This window comes from Phalacrocorax aristotelis, chromosome 3 (assembly GCF_949628215.1).
Source record: "Phalacrocorax aristotelis chromosome 3, bGulAri2.1, whole genome shotgun sequence".
NCBI lineage: Eukaryota > Metazoa > Chordata > Aves > Suliformes > Phalacrocoracidae > Phalacrocorax > Phalacrocorax aristotelis.
The window spans coordinates 117,573,382-117,597,642 of record NC_134278.1 but is presented as its reverse complement, the minus strand read 5'-3'; the positions used below and the strand labels follow the sequence as shown (position 1 = coordinate 117,597,642).

The 24,261-nt window shown below is 36.7% G+C and overlaps 1 protein-coding gene across 1 annotated transcript in view; it reads right to left on the bottom strand.

The window, feature by feature from the left end:
• STRN (striatin) overlaps positions 1-24,261 on the bottom strand; it is a 73,665-nt gene that overhangs the window by 16,741 nt on the left and 32,663 nt on the right. Inside the window, 8 exon segments of the mRNA XM_075089283.1 lie at positions 287-334; positions 1,329-1,504; positions 6,700-6,836; positions 9,473-9,616; positions 10,160-10,246; positions 12,599-12,709; positions 16,554-16,689; positions 18,585-18,720. Coding sequence (XP_074945384.1) covers positions 287-334; positions 1,329-1,504; positions 6,700-6,836; positions 9,473-9,616; positions 10,160-10,246; positions 12,599-12,709; positions 16,554-16,689; positions 18,585-18,720 — 975 coding nt within the window.

Below are 24,261 nucleotides of genomic sequence, written 5' to 3'. Positions count from 1 at the left end.
ATATCTGACAAAAAGGTAAGAGCTGCAATGATGAACACCTAATCGAATTTGAACTGTATAATTTACAGATATTTTCTTTTTAAAACTGTGGTATACCTAGCTCCAGACATAAATAATTATGCAGAAAGGAGATGAACGTATGCAGAGGTTTTAAATAACATGGGAACTGAAAGCATCGCATGGAATCACTAGTTGACAAGGTGGAAATTATTTTTCTAAAAAATATTGTGTCTGCTTAAAAATCATATTTCTCAAAATATGACAATGTTTCTCAGGAAATACTCACTTATGTGCTCTGAAGGTATATATTGGCTCTACATCAAGAGAGGCACTCCTAAATGAAGTACAAGAAAGTGTTGACATGTATATGATGTTACACCATGCTTTACAAAAATGTGCCAGAATTGCTAAATTCTAAAATCACCATTACGTCCTTTGAAGTGTTTCTCCCACAACTTCCTTGCCCAGCATGACTTTTCCTATGGCCAGGAATTCTTTACATTCTTGCAAAATATGACAGGAGTTGGGCTTTTTTGTTTGTTGGTTTGGTTTGGTTTGTTTGTTTAAAGACCTTCAAGGTACAAAGTCCACAAACTCTCACACACCAATCAAACCAGTAGGTAGTTACATCAACGGTAGGGAAGGAGTGGAGAGCCATCAGTATCATGTGGAATATATCATTAAGTGTTCCCAATTCCCATCAGAGGGAAGGAGCTTATGACACCTTGGTTTTATACCAATGCAGTAGGACAGTTACAACCCACTTCAAAAACTGTTGCTCTGGACTTTCCCAGTCAAGACTGCAGGAAGACCACACACTTTGCCCAGTCCTCCTAAACGGTATGATGTACTCTCTTACTATATTAGCCCACCTAAGAATGTTGTTTCTGCAAATCCCCAGCAACACAAAAGAGACAGTGTACAAAGGAACCCAGCGACATCTGTCGATGCTTAAAGCTGTACACATGTATATGAATATATATGTGTATACATATATATAAAAATGGATTTTTATACATTCATATACACATGCAAGCACACTAACAGGCCACATTTGAATATTTTCACTAGTAAATTAATCTGCATTGTTATCTACAAGGAAATACAAAAAAGTGAATGGTTGTCATTTTCACAAACAAAACACAAATACAGAGATTTCTTCTGCCACTCTTTGAAAGTCTCCATCCTCCTCTAAGAGCTTGTTTTCCTACTCTGAAATTCAAGGAACAATTTCCATTAACTCCAAGGGCCATCCCGTGAAACAGCATCTACAATTATTATTTTTCATAACTGAAAATTGTCTTTGAAACAATGCAAAAAAACCTTACTTTTTTGCTGGGGCTGTTTTTTGTAAATTCCACATTTTTAATGTATGGTCCTCTGAAGCTGTTATTAAGACTGGTTCAACTGGATGAAAAGCAAGACCTCTTATTCCATCAAAGTGACTTCTTAATGTGAATTTGGGGTTCCAAGTCTTTCTCAATGCATCCTTATTGTTTGCTATCTAATGAAAAAAAAAACAAAACACCAAACCTGTAATTCGTCTGGAAGGCATGAGGAAAGGAAGAAATCAGAGATTTAGTTTGGCATTTTCAGAAGATGTCAAATTACCTCACCCAGTTTTGGTAACAAACTGATCTTTAGCAACAGTCCATTTAACACTGATCAGACAATTCAAAATGAGAATGATGGTGGATGTATTCCACAGAGGCAACAAGTAATGTCGCATCCACAGTAACGCAGTTTGTGCAATTCTGAAATGCTCCACACCTGTTAAGTTACGCAATTTAAAATCTGAAAAGTATCTTTCTGACCGATACTGCTGTCAACTCAGTTTGGTATTTGAAAGTTGATCTATACCTACTGGCTCGTGCATTAACACTGGGGCCTGACTCAACCAAGCTGTGGTCCCTGAATAGCTGCAGTACCACTGACATGGCATCTCTGAGAGTAAAGATCTAAGAGAAAGAGAGAAGTGTCTAGCAGCACAGAAAGGAACACAACCTAACTTACTCACCTAAGGCAACACAAGCTTTGCAATAATGCAAGACAAGTAAAGCTTGCCAGAAAAAAAAAGGGGGGTGGGTGGGGGTGGGGAAGGTGCAAAAAGGACTTGGCTACACACTAAGAACGTAACTGGCAAGCAATAAGCTATCGTATATATAGACACAATTATTTGGCAATAAAGGCATTTTTAGCAGATCCAAAAAGAAAGCCCTTAAAAAAATAGCAGTTACTTCAAACATTGCTCCTCTGAACAAATGCTGATGTAAAATGCTGAAGAGGCTTTTATCACTCTGTCAGTCAACACTGCCATAGTTAAATTTACCTTCCCATAATTGCTGCCGATGGTGATTATGGAAAACCAGGAAAACAAGCAGTTGTAACTCAAATATTGATGATTTCATTATGTTGAAAGCTACAGATAGACCAAAATAATTTAGTCTTATTAACTGGTTAACTGCAAAGAAGAGACAACTGTTTTGAGCCACTGCAAGAATTCACATTTTATTCTGGAATTTTATTCTGGAATGGTGGGGCAAGGGGGAAGTTTTAAGAACAAAAATGCTTTGTCTTAAGTTTTGTTACTTCTGGATTTAGTAATAAAAATATGCTTCAGTTAAGAGGTTCTGTAGATTTTAAACAATGAGAAAGGAGTTGTAGCAGTGGGTTTAGTCTTATCATATTTCTTAGTAATTCTGTACTGTCCGCTCAGGGAGACAGCTCAGTTTCTTTGCCAGTTTACTAAACTGAGTCGGCTCAATGAGGCAACAGACAAATGCTGGAGCTGGCACAAGGATAGGTCAGGACTGCAAAGTTAGCAGCTCTGGCAGATTTTCTGGAGATTGGCCATGAAAGTCTCAGCAAAAAGGGTACAAGGCATACAGAGTATTCACAGGTATCTGGAGAGGAATTTGGTTGCCTCAATGCAGGCATCTAACGCTGGTTAGGTGACAAAGGGAACCCTGCCTACCCTCCAGCTGCCATACCAGCAGCACAGGTCCTGTGTCACATCTGCAAAAACCACACAGACACCTCAGATGGCCTAACAGTGCATGCCGGTTCTGGCAGGATAATATTCTCCATTTGCTTCTCATTCAAAGATGTTATTCCAAAGGAGTCCAAGATGATGAGTTTATAAATTGGGTAGGAGATAGAGAGCAGTCCCAGCTGGCAAACCAGCAGCAGAGGGGGAAACAGATCCTAGCCCTAACACACCACCGGCCCGGCTGCACCACCATCACTCTTCTTCACCCAGCAGTTTCTCACAAGCTGCGAGAGGCTGGGTTACTAACACAGCAGCCAGCCTCCTTTTATCTCTCCCCACTAAAATACAATAGCGATGTAATCTGAGACTTGAAAAGTAGTTTGAGGAGGGGTGGGAGAGGATGGTCAACCGCAAAATTAGCACCTGATCTGGACTTGGAATAGTAATATCTGTGTCTATACAGACAACTTGAAAACTCCAGAAACTGCAATGATAGGCAAATATGAATACAGACACTTCTCTTGTTCAGAGTTGCAGGAAATCAAGCAAGAGCCTGCTTCAAAGTCCAAAATCTCCAAGTCTCTACACAATATTAAATGTAATGATTTTGTAGTTCAGATACTCTTATGTACAGCACTCAGTCTATTAAGATTTTATGAAGCTTCTTAATCTACCCAGATTAGGGAGAAAAACCAGAACCAACCAAAGTGAACATTTGTTAAGACAAAAATGTGTAAATAAAGCAAAAAGGAAAGAGAAACTTAAGAGAGTATTGGCTAGCAATCTGGGAAATTTCATCTTGTTAGATATTCTACAAACTTACCTAAAAGAGGAAAATTTGCGCTTTTTTAAGTAATAAATTCATAATCTCCATTAGCCAGTGAAAAGTCTTTAAATTACAGACAACCAAAGCAACATGTAAAAAAGGTAAGCCATGAAATGAGGTAGGCTAACACTGCCATGTTTTAGAAGAAAAGAATTCAGTAAAAGTATGAGTGGGAAGAAAAGGACTGAAAAAAGGAAAGTATCTTCAGCTCTTGAGAGCAAATACATTTAAAGACTGACTCACATGAAATCTTTCAACTTCATTCTCCATATGATTGAAAATTGACACTTAAAAAATGTCATGGTTTTGGCTGGGACAGAGTTGATTTTCTTCACTGTAGCTGGTATAGTGCTGTGATTTGGATTCAATATGAGAATGATGTTGAGAACAAACTGATGTTTTAGTTGTTGCTAAGTAGAGCTTACAGTAGTCAAGAACTTTTTCAGCCTCCCACGGTCTGCCGGGTGCACAAGAAGCTGGGAGGGGAGGGGACACAGCCAAGACAGGTGATCCAAACTGGCCAAAGAGATATTCCATATCATATGATGTCAAACCTAGTGTATAAACTGGGGGGAGTTTATACACACTGCTGGCCAGAGCAAGCAGTGATTGCAGCTCGGGGACTGGCGGTAGCCAGTCACTCACTGGTGGTGAGTGGTTGCATCACTTCCCCCCCCGCCCTGGGTTTTGCCCCCACCCCGTTGTTTTCCTTTTCATTGTATTATTATTACTATTATTACTATTTTATTTTAATTATTAAAACTGTTCTTATCTCAACCCATGAGTTTTCTTACTTTGGCCCTTCCGATTCTCTCCCCCATCCCACTGGGGTGGGGGGAGTGAGCGAGCGGCTCTGTAGTGCTTAGTTGCTGACTGGGGCTAAACCACAACAAAAACACCTCATACTGGAGTTCCCACTAATCCTACCTGACGGACATTTGGCAGCTGGAAGAAGGTATGAAGTAGTCCAAAATAAAAACAGATTATATTATTTGTAAGCTAAACTTCCAGTGAAATTTGAAATGGAAAAATTAGCCTTTTATTTTGTTTCAATAAAGAGCAGAGTGACAAGAACAAGGAGCTTTGTAAACTATTTTTTTTTTTAATTGTTAGCACCGGAAAAGATATGAGGTAAGGTAAGCATGACTATGAATTCCTGATCACAGGACTTCATTTAATAAACAAACAAACAGAAGTTAATATTCTTAACCACTCAGAAAAGGATAGGGGTGGATAAAGAAATGCTAGATCCCATACATGAACGCTGTTAGTTCAGGATATGGAGACATGGACAAACACTGTAGTTTACATGGACACTTGAACAATGAAGTCAAGCACTGAAAACATTAAACTCTTGTACAAATGGTATAGGTTTGTCATGTCCTCTGAATTTAAAAATTCAGCATCAAGGTTTTAGGTGTAACCATAAAAGAAATTAGATTTGTACACTATCTAAGCCCTTTTTGGAAATTAATTTAGGGAAGATTAGCAAAAAAAATTAAAAGCTGAGCCCAAATTAGGAGATAATGCTAAAATACTGAATTTTAGCAGAGATGTTCTAAACCATTGCAATCCTGATGATTCACAACACACCACATGCTCAGAAACTTGCTTTAGTAGTAGAGCACATCTCTGCAGTGTCACTCTCAAAATGTGTGTAACCTTTTATTAACTATGTAATTTATTGCTTTACAAGTACATACAAGGGTAGAACTTCAAAGTAAGGACCTGCAGGTTATTTCTGAAGTCTCAGATTTGATTTGTGATATCAAAATCCCACATGGTAATTACTTAAGTGTCAGATTTGCTGAAGGGTATGACTCCTCTCCAACATGCAATAAAATCATCTCTGAAATCCCTGAACCTTGACAGAACTCAATAATGCAATAGCAAGATTAATCTGAAGTTGACAGATCACAAAGGAGCAGATGATGAAAGAAATACCTCAAGTATCTTTTTCCAAGAAATCAGAAATACAGACAAAAATTGCGTATGACTGAAGAAGCAATTTTAAGAAAGATTTTTCATAAAAAGTGAAAGAAAAAGACATAGGCTATGCACATAACTACAGCAGTGCTGGCCACAAGAGTCTCCCAAAAAGCCTCTGGTCCACCTTCCCATTTGAAATGAGACTATTGCCCACCCCAGGTGAAGTAAACTCTCCACCAGCCAAGTCTTGAACATCTCCCAGGAGAAGGATTCCACAGTTTCTCTCGGTAACTTGCTTCAGTACCACTTCCTACTTCACACTTTTCCCTTCATGTCCAACTTGAACTTCTCAAGCCATAATTTACTACTGTTTTCTCTTGCTTCAACACCTGGCACTATGGACAAGCTTGGCTCTGTCATCCTTGTAAGCATTCTTCCAATACCTGTAGACTGCTATTTGAGTATCCCGTAGCCTCCTAACAACTGAACAAGACTAGTTCCCTCAACATTTCATCAGTCATAGGCTACTGGGCTCCCTCCAAGTCTCCACAACCCTATTGAAGTGGAGGGGCCCAAAACTACATACAAGTATGGCCTTGCAAGCCCCGTGTGGAAGGAACATTAACTTCCCTCAATCTGCTGACCATGCTATTGCTAATTTTGCTCAGGGTCACCAGGGTTACGAGTAGTCAGCTGTATCACTATCACTAGTTACACTTACTTTCACTTTCAACTATTTGAATGACATGGCAGGCAAATGAGAGAAGGGGAGGGGCTTGCAGAGAGCTTCAAGGCTGCTGTGTACGGGAATAACAGTCAAGTAAATATTTGTGCATCCTTTGGCATCATAATTTTAACAGGAAAATGTTTTCTGCTGAGTCTACACACATGTAACTTGTATCTGCCTTCAGCAAGTAGACAGTAGGACCTTGAGTTACCATTAATAACCACTTACATCGTAGGTCAGTGAATCTGCCTCATTGGCTACAGTAAGGCCTGCCAGTTCTCCAAGACCCAGCTCATTTTCAAGGGCTTCATCTGTTCCCATAATGAAAGATTTCCCCGAAGAAGGAGGGAATGTTAAAGCTTCCACTGCAAGAAAAAAAAAATATCCTGAAACATGGCTTTATACAATGTTGATTAATAAAAGCACATTTTCCACTTCCAAAACTCTAAACATCTCTCAAGGAGCTGAGGGCAAAAAGATATAAAATGATGTATAAAAAACCAGCTAAAGATAACCCACCATACTTAACAATGAATCGTATCCTCTGAACATAATACTTACACTTGAGGTGTGCATGACTCAAGACAGTAAGTGTAATTAGCCACAGGAGGGAAGAGTACACTACCATTCATCCATACATAATGCAAAAGTAACACAGAAAAACTCAGACCCTTCCCCAGCTCCACTATAAAATATGCAAATAGCCTCTGGAGAAGTAGCAAAAATGTAGACCAGAATAGCTGCTAGGAACAGTGGGACTCTTCCTTCATAACAGTTTCCACATACATCCAAAAGCATGTCTACAATGAAGCTGTTTACATGCACTCCAATCTAGCAGAACAACTGGAAGCTGAGAATGCATCATTACTTGTAAAATCAGTTTAACTACCGAACAGGTTAGTCAGCACTGAATTCCCCGTTTTTACTAGCAGTATCCAAACTTGCTATTTTACAGCTGCTATAAGATGCCTATAGGAGTTCCAGTCACTGTAACATAAACACATCCATAGGCAGATTCACTAGAAATGGGAGGATTAAAAGCTAAGAGGAATGCAGGTCACAAACTTATGCCACATAAGGCTCTGCATCAAGTGGTACAACTTGAAAGATGCTATGCCTTTACCAACTTCCCTGTACAGTAGCTCTCCTAGCCTGTAAATCACAAAAGGTGACTGAATAGATGAAAATGTGTTAACTCCTGAACATGAGAGACTTCACTCAATGTTATATACCTTTTGTCTCAAATTACAAGGATTTTTCAGTAATTACAATGTTTTCCCCTTTTAGCTCCATTGTAAATGCAAGCCTTGGCAAATACTGTTGCTACGAGGGGGAGAGAAAAGGAAACGCCATCTCATTCTCAGCATCTTATTTAGTTTAACAGCACCAACACTAAGTTAAAACCAGGAAAACTATGGTTCACAATGAATAGCCTGATCTGTTCAGGCTGCTTCCCTCTTGTCCCGAAGGCATCAGGTTCAGAAGCTATTTGATTCCCCTCCAGTCACCTCAACATAAAGTAAGCTAATCGTGCTATGGTCCTTCCATTCCACACTCATACCCCTGATTGTCCTGTTTGCTTTCTATTACTTATTGCAACCAAATAAAGGCACTTCAAGCTCTGCCATTTGATTAGGTCTCTTAGTTATTACCTTTTAATCACAATCATCTCTTACCTTCTTCACCCTGAAGTCTAAACTATCATTCTCTTTGTCTCTCTTTTGAACTTAGGATGTAATATGCAACTCAACACAATACATACAAGACATCAAATTTCAAAAGTTACGAGAAAAAAAAAGTTACATGCCAAAAACATCATAGAGTCTCAGATTTAGAAAGGAATACACAGCTAATACTTTGTAATACTGAACTCAGACCCACAACAATCAGATGTTCTCTTCTGTTTTACTGAGTGTCTGAATTAAAAAGTGCATTCTTGAAAGGACATGAAAATAGAGCTTTGCTAATATGGCTCTTGGTATGTGTGAGAAAAGTTGGAAAGGAAACATTCAACAAAAAACTCCTCCACTTCTCAAAGTGTTGCTAAGTTACCCCCTTCTTCATAAAGAAAATCACCGAGTATGTTGGAAACAACTACTGAGATCTTTGGTAACTATGTCACACACCATGGCTTTTTATGCATCTTAATTATAACTTGGCTGACCTACTTTTTCACACTCGCTGAAAGACTGCTAAGTGAAACCCGTGTTTTCCTCATTTTTAAAAGACATGTTTACCGTTAAATAAAGAGCATAGGATATGATCTTCTGCAAGTCAATATAGTCTCATATATTTATTTTACTATGTTGCATATTATAGGAATTCAAATGTTGAATCAGATAGATGATTTAGCAACTTTCAGGCATAATACTAATGAAGGTAACCACATGCCTCATTGCAAAGATGCATGGCTTTCCGTACTTGGACTAGCTGCTATGAGAATTGTTTTCAATTTTTGGAACACGTTACAGAAATTAAAACTCTGGCAAGCTGTAAGTTGTTCTGTGTAATTCAACTACACAATCACTACATACATTTAAAACCTATACCTAGCCACTTGTATTTACCTGCAGAGCCTCTATCTTTGCATTTAAAAAACCCCACATACATATATGTGTGTACACAATTTAGAATTATGTTAATGGGGAGAAAAACAGATGCTCTTATGTCCTGGGAGTTTGTGTTCCACACTTGACTGCCAGGCGTAAGTACAATCAAAAGCAAGTGACATAAGATCCTAATATTACAAAGCCACTAAGTGCCAAATGAGTTTCTTCCATCATGTGCAAAGTTATTCAGCCAAAACTTTACCTATGTAGGTGTCTTGACCTTACTAATAGTGACCAGAGGGGAGGAATAGGAATGCCATTTATCTCACTTTGACAGAACTCACAATGCTGAATTAGTATTTGTAAAGTGCTTGGAAAGTCTTAGAGGATAATCTTTAAGCAGAAGTAACACCTACCCTCTACAAAGCTGTATGCACATTTTTAGTACTTACCTTCATCTGTTCTGTTTATCTCATGTTCAATGAGCCTTGAGCTACTGGGCCTAGAAGAAGGTGCAACAGATGGCTGTAACGAAGGAAGATCATCAACATCTCTCAAGTTTGCAAGCATATCTTGCAGCTTTGACCTGTTGGGCCCTAACCAGAAAAAAACAAAAAATTAAATGGTTTATGCATACTTCATGACAGCACTACTTATATCATATATGCTACAGCAGCACATGCAACAATGGACCTTGCATTATAACATTACCACAGAAAAACTAATGAGCACCTATTTTCAGCAGTTACTAATCATCCAGCATGAAATGAATTTCTTGAAAAGAAAGTGATAGAAGCAACTCAGAATTGTGAACACACAATTTTCCCCACATTTATAAGCTCATACTGCTACTTGGATGGGATGCTGAAGAATGCCTCCAACTGAGTCACACTGATTATCAAAATATTTACTTTTCAAAAAAAGAAGCTATTTGTGAATATTTTAAAATTTGTGCATCAGGTACTTTGTGCAGCATATTCTTATGACAAAATGATTATTTTAAACTTATTTGTGCAGTAGTGTAGTATCGTGAACTATATAATCCAAAAAGTTATATTAAAATATAAATGCAACTGGATTCACTGGCCTACTTCCTGAAGCTACATACGGTGAAGACCCATGCCCTTCTCGACACTTACCTGTGCTTTGCTCCATCATTTTCCCACATCCCTGTTTTGACTGTTTTATATAGGATTGAGGCTGAAACATATCTTCGGTAGTTTTTCCTGTTGTAAGTTTAATTAAGAATGGGAAAATGTCTTACCCATAGTACATTATGTTTTTTTCCTAGACCAGTAAATAATACAGCTATTTGTAAGCAGCTTTAACACAGACGTGTACTCTAATATATGTATTCTCTCATAAAACCATTCTATGATTCTATTCCTTTATTACTTCACAGGAGTGTTTACTACAGCCTTGCAAAATCATAAGTTTACTAATGCAGTTGCAAACTCTACTTTGTCCACCCTAACCATAATGACAGATAATAAACTAAATTGTATTTGTCCGTCACAAAAATATTACTTGATTCATGAAAACAGTAAGTAGGATTTTGCAAGATTGTTTTACTACAATATCTGATTTATAAAAACAATATTTTACCTAGTAGCAGTTCAGTGTCTAAGCACCATTTATGATGAGATTAAAGTCATAGAAACAAACTTTGTACAATTTAATATCAAGATATTTAGTCCCTTCTTTTTCCCCCGGACTTTCTTCCTCAGATTCTGCTTCACTACGTGCAATATCATGAACAGCTGAAAACAGGCTGTGATTCTTCCTGGTTTTGGGGTGGTTTTTTTTTGTTGTTTTTTTTTTTTTTTTTTTTTTTTTTAAAAAATCGATGCCCTTCCAGTGATGGTTTGTCCATGGAAAGATGCTTAATTTCTGTACTGCAGTAAACCATTTGGTCTCCCAAGATTAAACCAATCAAATCAATCCAAAGGGTACTGTAAATGTAGTAAGCAGTAGTTATCTTCATGAAGGAGCACTGGATGTCCAAGTGCTGCCTTACATCAGGAATTTTTCTCATAAATACAACACATGTTCCAATAATATGTCTATATTAACAATAAAATGCTAAATTTTATTATAAAATAAAAAGCACTCAACAGCTGTTCAAGAATATAATTTCAGCAGTTTGGTTAAATAATTTCTGCTAAGTTAACCCTACAACTGTTTACCCTGAATTACATAGCATGTCTATGTATTTTGAAAATAATAGACAAGTTTCAAAAAAATCAGTTTCACTGAAGTCATATATTGGTATGCCCTCTCTCTCTCAACCATAAAGAAATTTAGATTCAATTTTCTGAAACATGAACACTATCCGGCCAGCTCAGCTTCTTGTCAGACTTGCAATTAATTTCTAGTAACTTAAATGATTCCAAAGATTACAAAAGTATCACATGAGAAATTTGAAGTATGGTGATGATTTACTTGTTTTTTTAATGAAAAATAAAAGAGAAGGTCTAGTTTGTATATTTGATAGCATAATTTCAGCAATATAACTGACTGCTGAGCAGCCACTTATCACAGTATCAATACAAAAAGTAACAAAACAAGTCAGACTCAATGATGCGAGGATCTGACATCTTTTGCATCGTTATGCGTCTCTTTGGAAGTGCAAATTTCCTTGGTATTCATAAGCATCTTCCCACAAAGGGAGAAACATCCCTCAAACTTCTTACTGGGCTACATGCAATATTATTAATTTACATCATTCACACATTTCTCAATATGCCTAGATGTTTGAAACATAGCTGTGAATACAGTGTTTCATTTTAAACACTTCATCTGAGTTAAAGTTTTAAGGCTTACTTATCAAAAAACATTGATTTTACAAAACAGATTTGTATTTCAAGAAACGTATCAAAAAATACAATACAGGGCTAGAAACTGTATTTCAGATACTGATCACAGTTTTTGTTTGGATAACAATACCCAACGTTTTTAAAGGCTAGTCCCCCAAGTATGAAAGTCAATAAATAAATCCTGTGATTTACAAATAAACTGATGGTCAGAGTTGCTTCCTATTTCGAGCCCTGCATAACAAATTATGATGACAGCATGACTTTCACATTGTGAATGTTAAGTATAAACAGGGGTAGAAATTAACCTGGTTTCTCCCTCTGTCATCTAATAGGATACTCGAGACAGTTTCTGGTTTGTTGTTTTTTTTTTATTTACATACCAGACTTTAACTCTTCCTGTGAAACTGGCATGTTTCCAGCTAAGAAAGGGTTCTGAAGTCTTCTATATTAAAGTGTGAACTCTTAAACCAATGCCTTTTACAATTTAAGTTTCTGAACAACGGAAGTATAATCCATGGTCAAAGCAAAAATTTTTAATTAATCCAACACCTGGTTGGAAGAAGTTATATCTAATCCAACTATTTATCAGGTAACTTGATTAACTGCCATTAATTTCAACCCCTGAGAACTGGTGAATAGGAAAGCAGTCAGGAGCAGCAAAGTAAAAGAGTAAGTAGTTTTAGGAAAACATTGAAAGAGAGAGAATTAAGGGTGTGAAAGATGTGGGATTTATGATTTTAAGGTGCAATGTTTTCCACTTACTCTTAACCCCCTTTTTCCCCTTGCGCTCCTTTTTGTATTGTTCCTTGAGTTTGGTTATTACTCCCTGGTCGACATTCCAAGCTTCAGGCATGAGACACTGGTCTTCCTTTTCTAAACAAAGTGAAACAAATGAAACATCCTTTTTCAATAATGTCACCACGTGATCTCCACTGAAGGAGATAACAGCTGCTGTCAATGGCATTTGCCTTTTATTTTAAACAGACAGAAATAGCACCAAGCTTGTGAAAGCTGTAAAACTGCTACTCACATTCCATTTCTATTTGCTCAGAATTTTCTTAACAAAAAATTGAGATGGAATTTCACATGCCTAATTTCTATAACCAAACACATAGCTGTTCATAAATGTAAGCAACATTTACTTAATAATAAATCAGAATGTATTTTTCAGCTTTCTTTCCTCCAGGGAAAGAATTACTTTATCTAGAAGCAGCAGCTATGTTACTGGTCAACATAACTTTACAACTCAGATGATGTATCACTGCATTTCAAATTCTGATTTCATTGTCTTTGTGCTATGCTGTCATTTACACAAAGCAGCAGCACATTTAAATCATTTTGGAACATACTATACGTGTCACCAAGGTTTCAATAAAATCTTAAAGCACTAAAGCCATGAAATTTCACAAAAAGGGGAAGGCCTGAGTTATTAGTCTTTGAAAAAAATACACAAAACATTTCAACACACCTAGTAAAAAGAAAAATCCCCACTTTTTTTTAAAAACACCTCTCTCGAATTGCTTCCCATGTGACATGATACAGAGAAGTAGTATTCTTCCACTATTATGGTATTTGGAGATTTTGAACAAAATGTGTTATGAGAGTTCAAACCCCCAAGTCATTTTTTCCATATATGGAAAGACTGTACTGAGGCAGCTTAGAAAAATAACTTGCAAGAGGAGGAAGGTAATACAGCTTATCCTCAAATTTATTTTCATGACCATTACAGCCACAATTTTTTTTTATTTTTTTCCATTGTTTTCCTCATTAAAATATCAACCTTATTATTTAGAAATTAATTCCTTTCAGACCAAGTTTGCTTTGTACATCCACAAACTACTCTAGATTTTTTAAAATACGAACAATAATAAGCTTATCCTCAGACTAACATTCAGAAAAGGTATTAAATGTTTGTAGAGGAAGCACAATGCTATCAGTCACCATCTGAAGGAGTCACTATGATTGGACAGAAGATACAAAACCAGACATAGGTTATTACGGGGACTGACTTGTTCTAAATTAACTGTACTGATAAAGACCTAGGGATCCTCCATCAACATCAAATTGAACAGGATTCAGCAGCATAACTCTTGCAGCAAAGCTGCTCATCCGTACCCTGGGCTGTATTAACAACAGCAGAGCCAGTAGGGTGAGAGAAGTGATTATTCCCCTCTTTTTAGCACTTGTGAGACCACACTTTTGAGTACTGCATCCAGTATAATATTTCTTACATTGCTAAACCTTGTAAGTGTAACCTTAAATACCTAATATTGACGTGGTATAGCAGGTTCAGGGGAGCCACTAAGATAGTTAAGGCAGCAGATGAGCTACAAGGAAGGGTTGAGACTACTGTGAGTATTCAGTGATGGCAAAAGAGGCATTTTAGTACTGCCTACAACTACTTCATGGGCAGGTGTAGAGAAGACAGAGGCAGACTCTGCCGCAACTTGCATCACGGAAGAACAAAATACTTTTTACCATGAGGACAGTCAAATACCAGAATACTGCTCCTGAGAGTATGGGAACGCCTTTCTTGGAAGATATTCAAAACTTTACCAGAAGAAGGCCAGAGTAACTTGCTACAAATGGACACGAGCAGGAGGTTGGGCTAGCTGATCTCTCACTCTTTTAAACCCTCCAGTCGTGATCCTATACTCATGAGTGACAGATTAATTCAACACCTGAAGTCTTGAGGCATTTGTCTTTTTGCAGCAAGTATGAAAATAGAGAGGTATCAATAAGCTGAATATGGACTTTTAAAAAGATGGTCTGTGGGCTAAGTCATGTCCTCTTAATACAAATGCCTAATTAAGTATTACTAATGATCAAAACTTGAGTGAGGAACTCAAAAAAGGTATGAGAAAATCATGTTTGAGAGGAACAAGTATGTACTCTTTCTGGGACCAGGTTGTAAGTTTTAATCATGCTTTTCCTCCTTCACCAGACAAGATTCTTTGCTGCCCTCCAACAAAAAGTTTAAATAGATTTATATTACATTGTAGAAAACTCATATATTAGGTGTTTTCCTGGCAATAATACAGACTGTCCCAGGTTGCTTACTGCATGCCCCATAGGTCTGTTCTACTTCACAAGTGGATCCTGAACTACTACTATGCAAGTGCTCTACAGTTTAAAAATTACCTGAATACTTCTGAGGACCTTTCAAGCCAAATGGATTCAAAAGATTACTGTAACTGATCGGTAATGCTTGTGATCCAAAATGAAGCAAGGACTTCCTCTATTTGCTTCTACCCTCGCTACACAACATCACTCTTCTATGCTACATTTAGCAGTTTCACTTAAATTAACATAAGTGATTCATAATGGCAGTTCCTTGAAGGAGTTTATTCTTATATACAGTTACCATAAGAGACACAGGTTGTGAAACAACTAACTGAAAAACATGAATGTCTATAACTCAAAAAAATCCCCTTAATATTTCCAGAAATGAAACTACTACTTTCCATGATAATTTATTTTTAATGTTAGACTTTTGCTCATTTGTACTCAGCTGTCATCAATGAAAGTAAAAATAAACCAGAAGTGTGAATTTGAGAACAAAAAGCTCCTGTTGCCATACTGACTTTTCGGTGACACAAGCAATAGCTACACTTATCAAGCATAAATGGATAAAATTTTAATATTAAAGTATCAGAATAACCTAATAAAAAATTAATAAAGAGTAACATTCCTAAATTTGTTTGGTGAACAGAATACTGGTTGCTGTATCTAATGATATTGAGACACATTCTCTTAAGCAGAAAGCCTACACTACTCTGAACAATAATTTGGAGTCCAACCAAGCGTTGGAGATGGTTTCAGTGAAATACAGCATCTTGGAGCTGTTAGCTCACATGACAGCCACAGCTACCACAGCTTCTTTGTCTGTGAAGATTTCAGTTCCATTATAAAGCTCAGTTATTTCCCATTCATCTTCCATAGCTCCCTCTGTGTCCACTTATGCCCAAGACTTTCCTGAGCAGCTTAAGGAAGAAATTCCTCCCCATCGAGATATTTAACTAGTTCTCTTCCTTCTTCCCTTCCCTATGCAGTGGGTTTATGCAGACTAATTATAATTGTATAATTATATATATAATAATTATTATATAATTATATAAGTTAAATGGATGCTGGCATTGTGGGTTGCAGGACACAAACCTCAAAGGACAGAGAACAGTTTGTGAAATGTCTCTCCATGACTAGGCGGCTTAAAGATATAGTCTTCTGCTAAGTTATAAAAGAAAATTTGAGCAACTGCATAGTTTATATTGCCCAAATTGCTAACACACAATAAGAGTACAACTAACTCAGTCTTTATGTCTCACATTACTCTCCGTATCAAAGTGGGAGAAAGCAAAGATGATGAAATAACTTTCATGTCATAATTGTAAAATACAGTTTTATCAGAGCCCTTCATTAGCATGGGTCACTGGAAAAACACATTGAAATTCCACTAATAAAATTCAAATTCTTGCTGCCTTACTATTAAAGAAAAGGAAAAAGACAATGACCAGAAGCATAAACCTTGAAGGATCCTTACATTAAAGCAGTATACAGAAAAATGAGAATATTATTTCAAGAGTACTTCAGTCTGCCAATTATTTACTGTAGGAATACTGAAAAGGTGCTGTGATAGTGACAGATCTCAATCGCTCACTTACAATATACTCTTAGCACAACTTTTTTTCTCCTGATACAATCCATTAAATTTCCTTACCCCAGTCTGTTCCATCTCCTGAACTTCTTGATTCCCCATCACCTTCATCTGAGGTAACCAAAAAGTCAAACTCTTTCAAAGCTTCTTCTGTATCTCTGTCTTCACTGCTGTCAGATAGCACTCTCTTCCTCACAATCTGAAAGGTCAGGAAGCAGAGAAGAAAGCTGAATTAAGTTACACACACATCTTTATACTGAGCAGTACTATCTTGTCTTCTATGCAAAATCCTAGCAGGAAGCTGAAGAAGCAGAAAAGCATACACTAATAAGCAAATCTGAAATAAGCATACAGACTTCATTCAAATTTCTAAGTCAAAATGAAATCTGTCTGTAGATTTTTGTTCCTGTGGCCACCAATAATCAATCACTTGATAACGTACCTACACTGGCCCAGACCAGTACTTTTTTTTTTTTAACACCAGAAAAGTACAAACTTTCTTTTAACACAGATTTAAAAAAAAAAACACACAAAACCCATGAACAAAAAGCCCAGAATGATGCAGAAAGGACTTCAGCAAAACCAAACTCACTTTGCTTCTCTGAAAATAGCCTTTTTAACTCTCACCTCTGAAATCACTCTACATGTGCACCAAAAGAGAAGTCTACAAAAAACCAAAAACCCACAACTGACAAGAGCTGATTTGCTTAGATTTGGCAAAAATCATTCCATCCTAATACTTCCTCAGATATTACTGTTATTTAAACATGATACTTACATGTTTAAACTGCATTTCCCCTTCAAATTCAAAAGCAAATTTAGTAAAAAAACAATTTACCAAATTTTGGTAAAAGAAAAAATACATGTTTTAATGAAAGACCTCATTGTATGCTTTTTACAATAAATTTACTTTTCCCTCAATATGAAAATGGACTAGACGCTTTGCAGCTATTTGACTAACAGGAGAGCTGATGCCACGATACATGAAATCAGTAGCATAAATTTTACTCCTACAGAAAAAGAAAAGTTACATTCGTAACAATATTTTGACTTGGAACCTTACTAAGGGTCAGTCTGAAAAGACTTCACTACATAGACCAACATCCCATAGTTCATGAGGATGAATGACTGTTTCCCCTAAATACAATGAACCAACTTCAAAACCTGAAGCAATTCTAAACTTCAAGCTTCATTCCTTCAGCAGGCTTATTGAACATACTGTATTACATACGATTTTACAGAAGAGTCTCAGACATTAATTCACAGCCCATGGATGACAAACAAGTTTACAAAGATCCTCTTTAAAAGCTCTTTAAAAGCGATGGGTTTTTAAGTGTTCATTCTTAAAACTGAACATAGAAATAATCACATCATCATAAATCTTATCTGCTTTGATTGTTAGGAAATGCAACTCATTGAATAAATATTAATTTTAAAAAGAGGAGGATAAAACTGAGTACTGATTGTATGTGTATTTTATATGATCATACGACCCAATCATAGAGCAAAGTGTAGATCATAAGTGAGTTTCAGGTATTTGAATAAACAAAAAAGTTTATTAACCACACGTTAGAGTTTTTCCAGTTATATTTTTTCTTCCTTTCACAAGCTATTTAGAGAGAAATGTGGTATGTTGGTTCCATACCCTATAAAGATAAATTTCTACAAGTCATTTTAAATATCAATACATTTATATAAATATTCAAGAAACAATGCATTTTTGACATGCAATGTTACAAACAATACCTTCAAACTAAGCTGAAAATTGTAAAAAAAGGATATCTGCTACCTTAAAAATTTATCAATATATATCAAAAATACTAGGCAGTACGGAATAGTAGAAAGACAATTTAAAAAATTTTAATCTGTCACTGCAAACTTAAAGCAATAAAGATGGCAAAGCTTAACTTGGATGCACAAACTCAGAAATGCATATATAATTCCTCTTACGCACACATGCTTGGACAGACCATCATAAAGATGCATTAATGATTTGCACGTGTACATACACAGTCATATACTTTGCATATAGGCATCTCATTAATCTCACTTTTTCTGTTCTTCGTAACTTTTTCAATTATTTTTTCCACTCACTGTTGGGGTATCAATGATTGTCTTCTCTCTTCCTTCAATATCTTCTTCATCTTCTTCATCACTAAAGTCCGCAGCTGCATTTTCAAGAAACTTGAAGGTCTCTAGCAGAGAGGCAGAGTCAGTCAATTCAGGTTTCCTAAACAACAACAACAACAACCACCATGAGTCAAAAGAAATCATAACAAAGTCACTTTTGCAATTACCAGTCTGTTCTGTATTACAATGTCCAACAACACAAGACTAAAATAAGCCTACAGGTAAAAATGGACTATTACAGGTAAAAAAGTTTGTGGGTTAAAAAACCTAAACATTATCCATAAACTATCTTATTAGAACCAACAACTATTCTTCAGCCAGCTGCAATTACCAGGACACTTCAAATTTTTTTTATTTGGAAAGCATTTTAAAGCAATGTTCATCTGATATGTGCCCAAAAGCAACATCAATACTGATACACTGAAAGCCTCAGCGACAAGGACATGAGTTACAGCTACTAAGTTGGCCTCCCACACATACATGGGGGAACAGGAAAACTTTGCTGCTTCTATCTGATGTTCCTCACCTTGCTGGGAAACATCAAACTCAGGATCTATCATTCATTAACTTTTGAGACATGGTAAATTTGCCATTATAAAACAATATAATGGGAAATATCACTGATAACTAAATAATGGTTATGTGGACCTTAACATTAAACAAATAAGGAAACGGATGAAGACTGGGTACAATTACAACTGCACTGGCACAAATTCAGGCAGTGCCTCAGAACAGGAAGCATAAGGGTTGTCATATTAACAACTGAAGAGGAAGAATCCAAGAAGCAGTATTAAAACTCTGATGAAAGTACAAGTAAATCAATCCTAAAATTAACAACAGGTACTGTGTTTTCTATGCAGAAGACGCACTTTTCCATCAATCCCTCAAAGATGAAGTGGTGAAAAAAACCTATCGTTTGAATTGTAATGATTACTTCCAGTATATGACTTCATAGCAGTAAAGATGAGCTTTATTGTTTTCTTACCTTTAGTAAGTTGTCTGTTTTTCATAGTTCATCATTAAATGCACGTCATCTTGATTTTCACAACCACTGAAACAATAGAAGCCTCTCTCTCTGTTTCAGAATTGTAGTTCTAAATTGTCTTGTATGGTCACCCTTACTACCAGCAAGTGCCTTGCTAATGCAACATCTTGTTTCTGCTATGACCCATTTCAAAAGGTTCAATCAACTAACTAGCCTATATAGTAAGGCCTTTTAAACTCCCTGCAGTGTAAACACCTGATTAGCCATCCATCACCCACTTATTCCAGTGCTTCTTCATAACACTTTTCAAAGGTTTATTACAGGAATCATCCAAGGGCAAAAGCTCTGATGTGTAATCAGGTGTGATAAGCAACACGCTTCCTTCTTTACGCAGTCTCTGCTCAAGCAGTTCCATGCTTACAGGACAACGATTAGCAGGAGTGACTTCTTCGTAGCCCCAATATGTCTGCATCTCAAGAAGACAATTTGCTATTCTATACTTTTTTCATTTACTCATCTTTATGGCCTAAAAATACCATTAAAGATTTCACTTGCCATTAGAAATTCCACATACACAGTACCATAATATACCATGATGCACAGTATGTTTTCATGGTCATTGGTTTTACTGAGAATATTCCTTCCACTTTCCCGTATCTTATCTTAGATAAGAATAATCTCAAACATGCTTTCAATTTGCCTAGCTTCCTGCAGTATTTTGACCCTTTTGTTTCTATGACAAACCTGAAAGCACTCTAATATTTTTCTTTTTCCTTAAGTAATCACTGCTTTGGCAGACTACAGTACCTCATGAATCACACAGAATCACAGGTTGGAAGGGACCTCACGGATCATCTAATCCAGCCTTTCTAGGAAGAGCACAGTCTAGACAAGACGGCCCAGCACCCTGTCCAGCCGAATCTTGGAAGTGTTCAATGTGGCCAAGTCAACCACTTCTCTGGGGAGATTATTCCAATGTTGATTGTACATTTTCACAGAAATCCTACAGTACTCTTATTTTTCTGTCTCCAACACACAAATCTGGAGAAGACAAAACTTGTAGTGTGGTTCACTTGACTAACTTCTTGATATTCAGCAAATTCTGTGTGTCCTGGTCAACTTCTAGTGGACTAAATCATCTGACCACAACTGTATTTCTGTTTTTTCCTCTGTATTTTGCGGTGTAAAAATCTGCCATGTAAAAACATCATGGCTGCTGTTCTTTATTAGCAACTATCAGTCATGCTACAGTAAACAGCAACATATGAACTAATACCCAACACAGGTACAATTATTTGCAGTAATTCATAGCTAGATTTGGCTCTGTACTCAGTTGATCTTAAATCAGGCTCTCTCACGCTGAAGTTTAAAGTGACCACCAAAAGAGAAGGTTATGCCTTTCCAAGTAACTGGTCGAAATTGAACTATCATATTAATTATAACACACTTTAGTGGGCAGGATATATATACACACACATATATAATTGTAGATCTCAATTTACAAAAGGGGGTAAAAGGCATCTCATGCACTGGAAAACACAGTACAGTAGTTTATCATGTATTTAAAAACTCCTGCACAGTATAAAAACGTACAAAGTCAGCATAGCGCCACAGAAGATTATTTGTGCTAAGGCACAACTTCCAATAAAGAACTCATAATAAGCAAAAAAAACAGAAGTGACAGTATATTTAAACTATAAAAGGTTCTACAGGGAAAAGAATCTTCAAGCTGACAGACAGGTCAATTTGCTATATTGTATCCCACTACACTTTAGCAGTCAAATCAAAAGTAACTCAATAATTTAGCTATTTTTCACTTAGCTGTTTTTCATCCTTTAGCAGCACATAGAAGTAATGCATTTTAGATATTACTGTCAGCATGAACACTTAGGAATATTGTAAAATATACTCAAGAAAATGTCTAGCCTTAGCTAATTTATGTTATATACTTTGATGGCAATCTGATGTCTGCTGGTTTCATTATTTTCCACCTGTTTAGGTTGTTTCTCTTAAGGGGTCATTCACAAAGCAACATACACAAGCAGAAATGGCAAAATATATTCAGAAATAAGGTAGTATTATAAGTTACTTTGAATTCCACTTTAGGAAAAAAACACAACTCAACATTTCTAGGGCTTTTGTAGTCCAGAATACTTTTTTAAAAATTAATGGGCAAAAACAACAGAATAGAGCTAAGGCAGGGACTGATACATGAACTGTAGTATTACAGGCATGAGTGAGGCAAGATTATGGCAAGGTTCAGGACCTGTTGCAAATAAAGGGAGACCAAACACACCAAAACGCTCTCAAAAAGGACAATTCCTCTTTACTGGACTGTCTTGTATCAAAGCATACGTAAGGGAGAAGGTAATTTTCAAAGTGCAAGAACTTAGGTGTAGCTTCTTCCTTCTTCCCCAGCCCTACTGTCTGAAGAAAAACTGCTGGGGAAGAACAAGCCAGAAACCCCAGACACAGGCTTGACACAGGGTACTTCTGATCCCCAAGGTTAAGACGCATTTCCCTGTTTAAAACACAAAATTGTTACAGATGGGCTGGTAACTGAAGTACTCACCTCCCTTAAAGCAACATAAACGTGAAATCACGTTTTCCTCAGGAAAAGTTGCCAAAATTTTCTGCAGCTGTAACTGACCTGAAAATCTCATCCCAACTTGTATTCTACAGGCTGTTGAATTATTCAGATTTGTCTTAACCCCTTGGCCCCTTTAAGATTAAAAACAATAATAACCTCTTCCCATTAAATCTAAAAAATATGACTTGTCAATATTCCACATGTAGTATTTAAATCAAGTGTGGCTCTCACTGGGCCTCCGCAGGCCATACAGCCAACTTCATTTTCTGCCCTACAGTCACATGGCTTAAGACAAGGATTCTCTGTAAAAATCCAGTTTGCCCTGACATCGAAATATTAGCAGCTGTACAAAACATATTATGTTCAATTGGCTCTCAATATTTAACACACAGGATCTTAACCAAAATCCTGTTTCTTACTGAGTAAAAAGTAGAAACCATAGCCTATAGGAAAGGTGAAGTTGTTATGTGGAAACTAAAACATCACATCGATGATACCTTTCCTGATCCCAACATGATCCAGAATGTTTCATATTGCAAAGTCAAGTTAACTTAGACTAAAGCCACATTACAGACATGTATTTTCTTTGTAACCAACACATTCAATATTTCTATCATTACCTTCTCCTTCACTGATAATAACTCTTGGGAGCCTGTGGTCATGTCCAGGTAGACTATCATAAACTTCTCCCATGAACTGCCCAACCACAGGGCCATTAACTGCCTCAGTCCTACCCACTCCCCCAAAGGAAAAAGTAGAGGGGTTTTTTGTTTGTTTTATCCAAGACATACACAAGTTATCTTAAATAAAACCAGATTTTATTGATAAATTCAGAAGCAGGAAGAAATACCCACAGTAAAGTTAAATAAACACAAGTTCAGCTTAGGCTGAGAAATTTTTCTGGAGGCCTGTACAGGAAAAAAGCCTGTTGCAACCCAGCATTCAAAGAGCTATTCTAGCATACTCTTCTTTGGGCCATCTTCTTTAGCTCAGTGTCCTCCTACTATCAAAAATGTGCTACTGCAAGGTCATAGGTTTTATTAATTCCTCATAGAATTTAGTTATTTCATGTTTTAACACAGTCTTTTCAATGTGGCTAGTTGAGTTCTTCAAACTGGACGCAGTAAATAAAGGCATGCAAATTCAAATATATTCCTTTCCATGAGGCCTGTCTTTAAGAACATTTAGTTAAATCTTCAATACTGTGCAAAATCTTTCATAATGCAGCACAGAAAAATATCGAACTAATAATTTGTAAAACTATGGAACACTTACAATCATCAAAATTTACACACAAGCAACATGGGGCAGGCTAGGCAGTCTGTCACAACCTTTGAAACATCTTATGAATTCACACCACACAATGCAAGAACCAGTGCAATATGTACTACAACTGGTAAGCAACACTTACAAAATGGTTTGGATGTAAATTGGAATCCCATTTAAAAAGGAAAGGCCACTTCTCTTACCAAATCTAATCAGGTAACTATAATATGTTGAATGAACAAAGTTTTTAAAGACTAAAAATAAAAAATAAATTCAATGTTTGAAGAACTGGAGTAACTTTTAAAAGTTATTTCTCCATTCACCTCCCCTCTCCTCTCTCCCACTGCACAACTTCTCTGTCTCTTTCTCCCCATTCCTTCTGTACCATAAGTCTTATGTGACATTTCCAAGAGACATCCCTCAAGCCCTTAAGCCATAGATCTGTGCCAATGAAATGAAAAGAGTGGTCCATTGGTACTACTTTCTTCACACAAAACCCCAATTTATCTTCCACCCGCCCCACTTTCACGCATCTTTCGAAAGTGTCCAGGTCTGGCCTAAACCAGGTATCTTTGAAATGGCTGTTAGGTCACTGCAAGATGAAGGCAGGGACAAAGAGAAAAATGGTGGGAAAAACACACCAGTAAAGGGTAATAAGGCAAACAGATTTTGGACTTTTTTTTTTTGTAATTCAATATTTTAGTCTGGCATACTACCTTGGAAATCTTTTTCAGGGCAGATATTACCCCAGGTTATTAAATTCAGAGATATTCTCCCAAATAAACCATTTTATAAGCTAG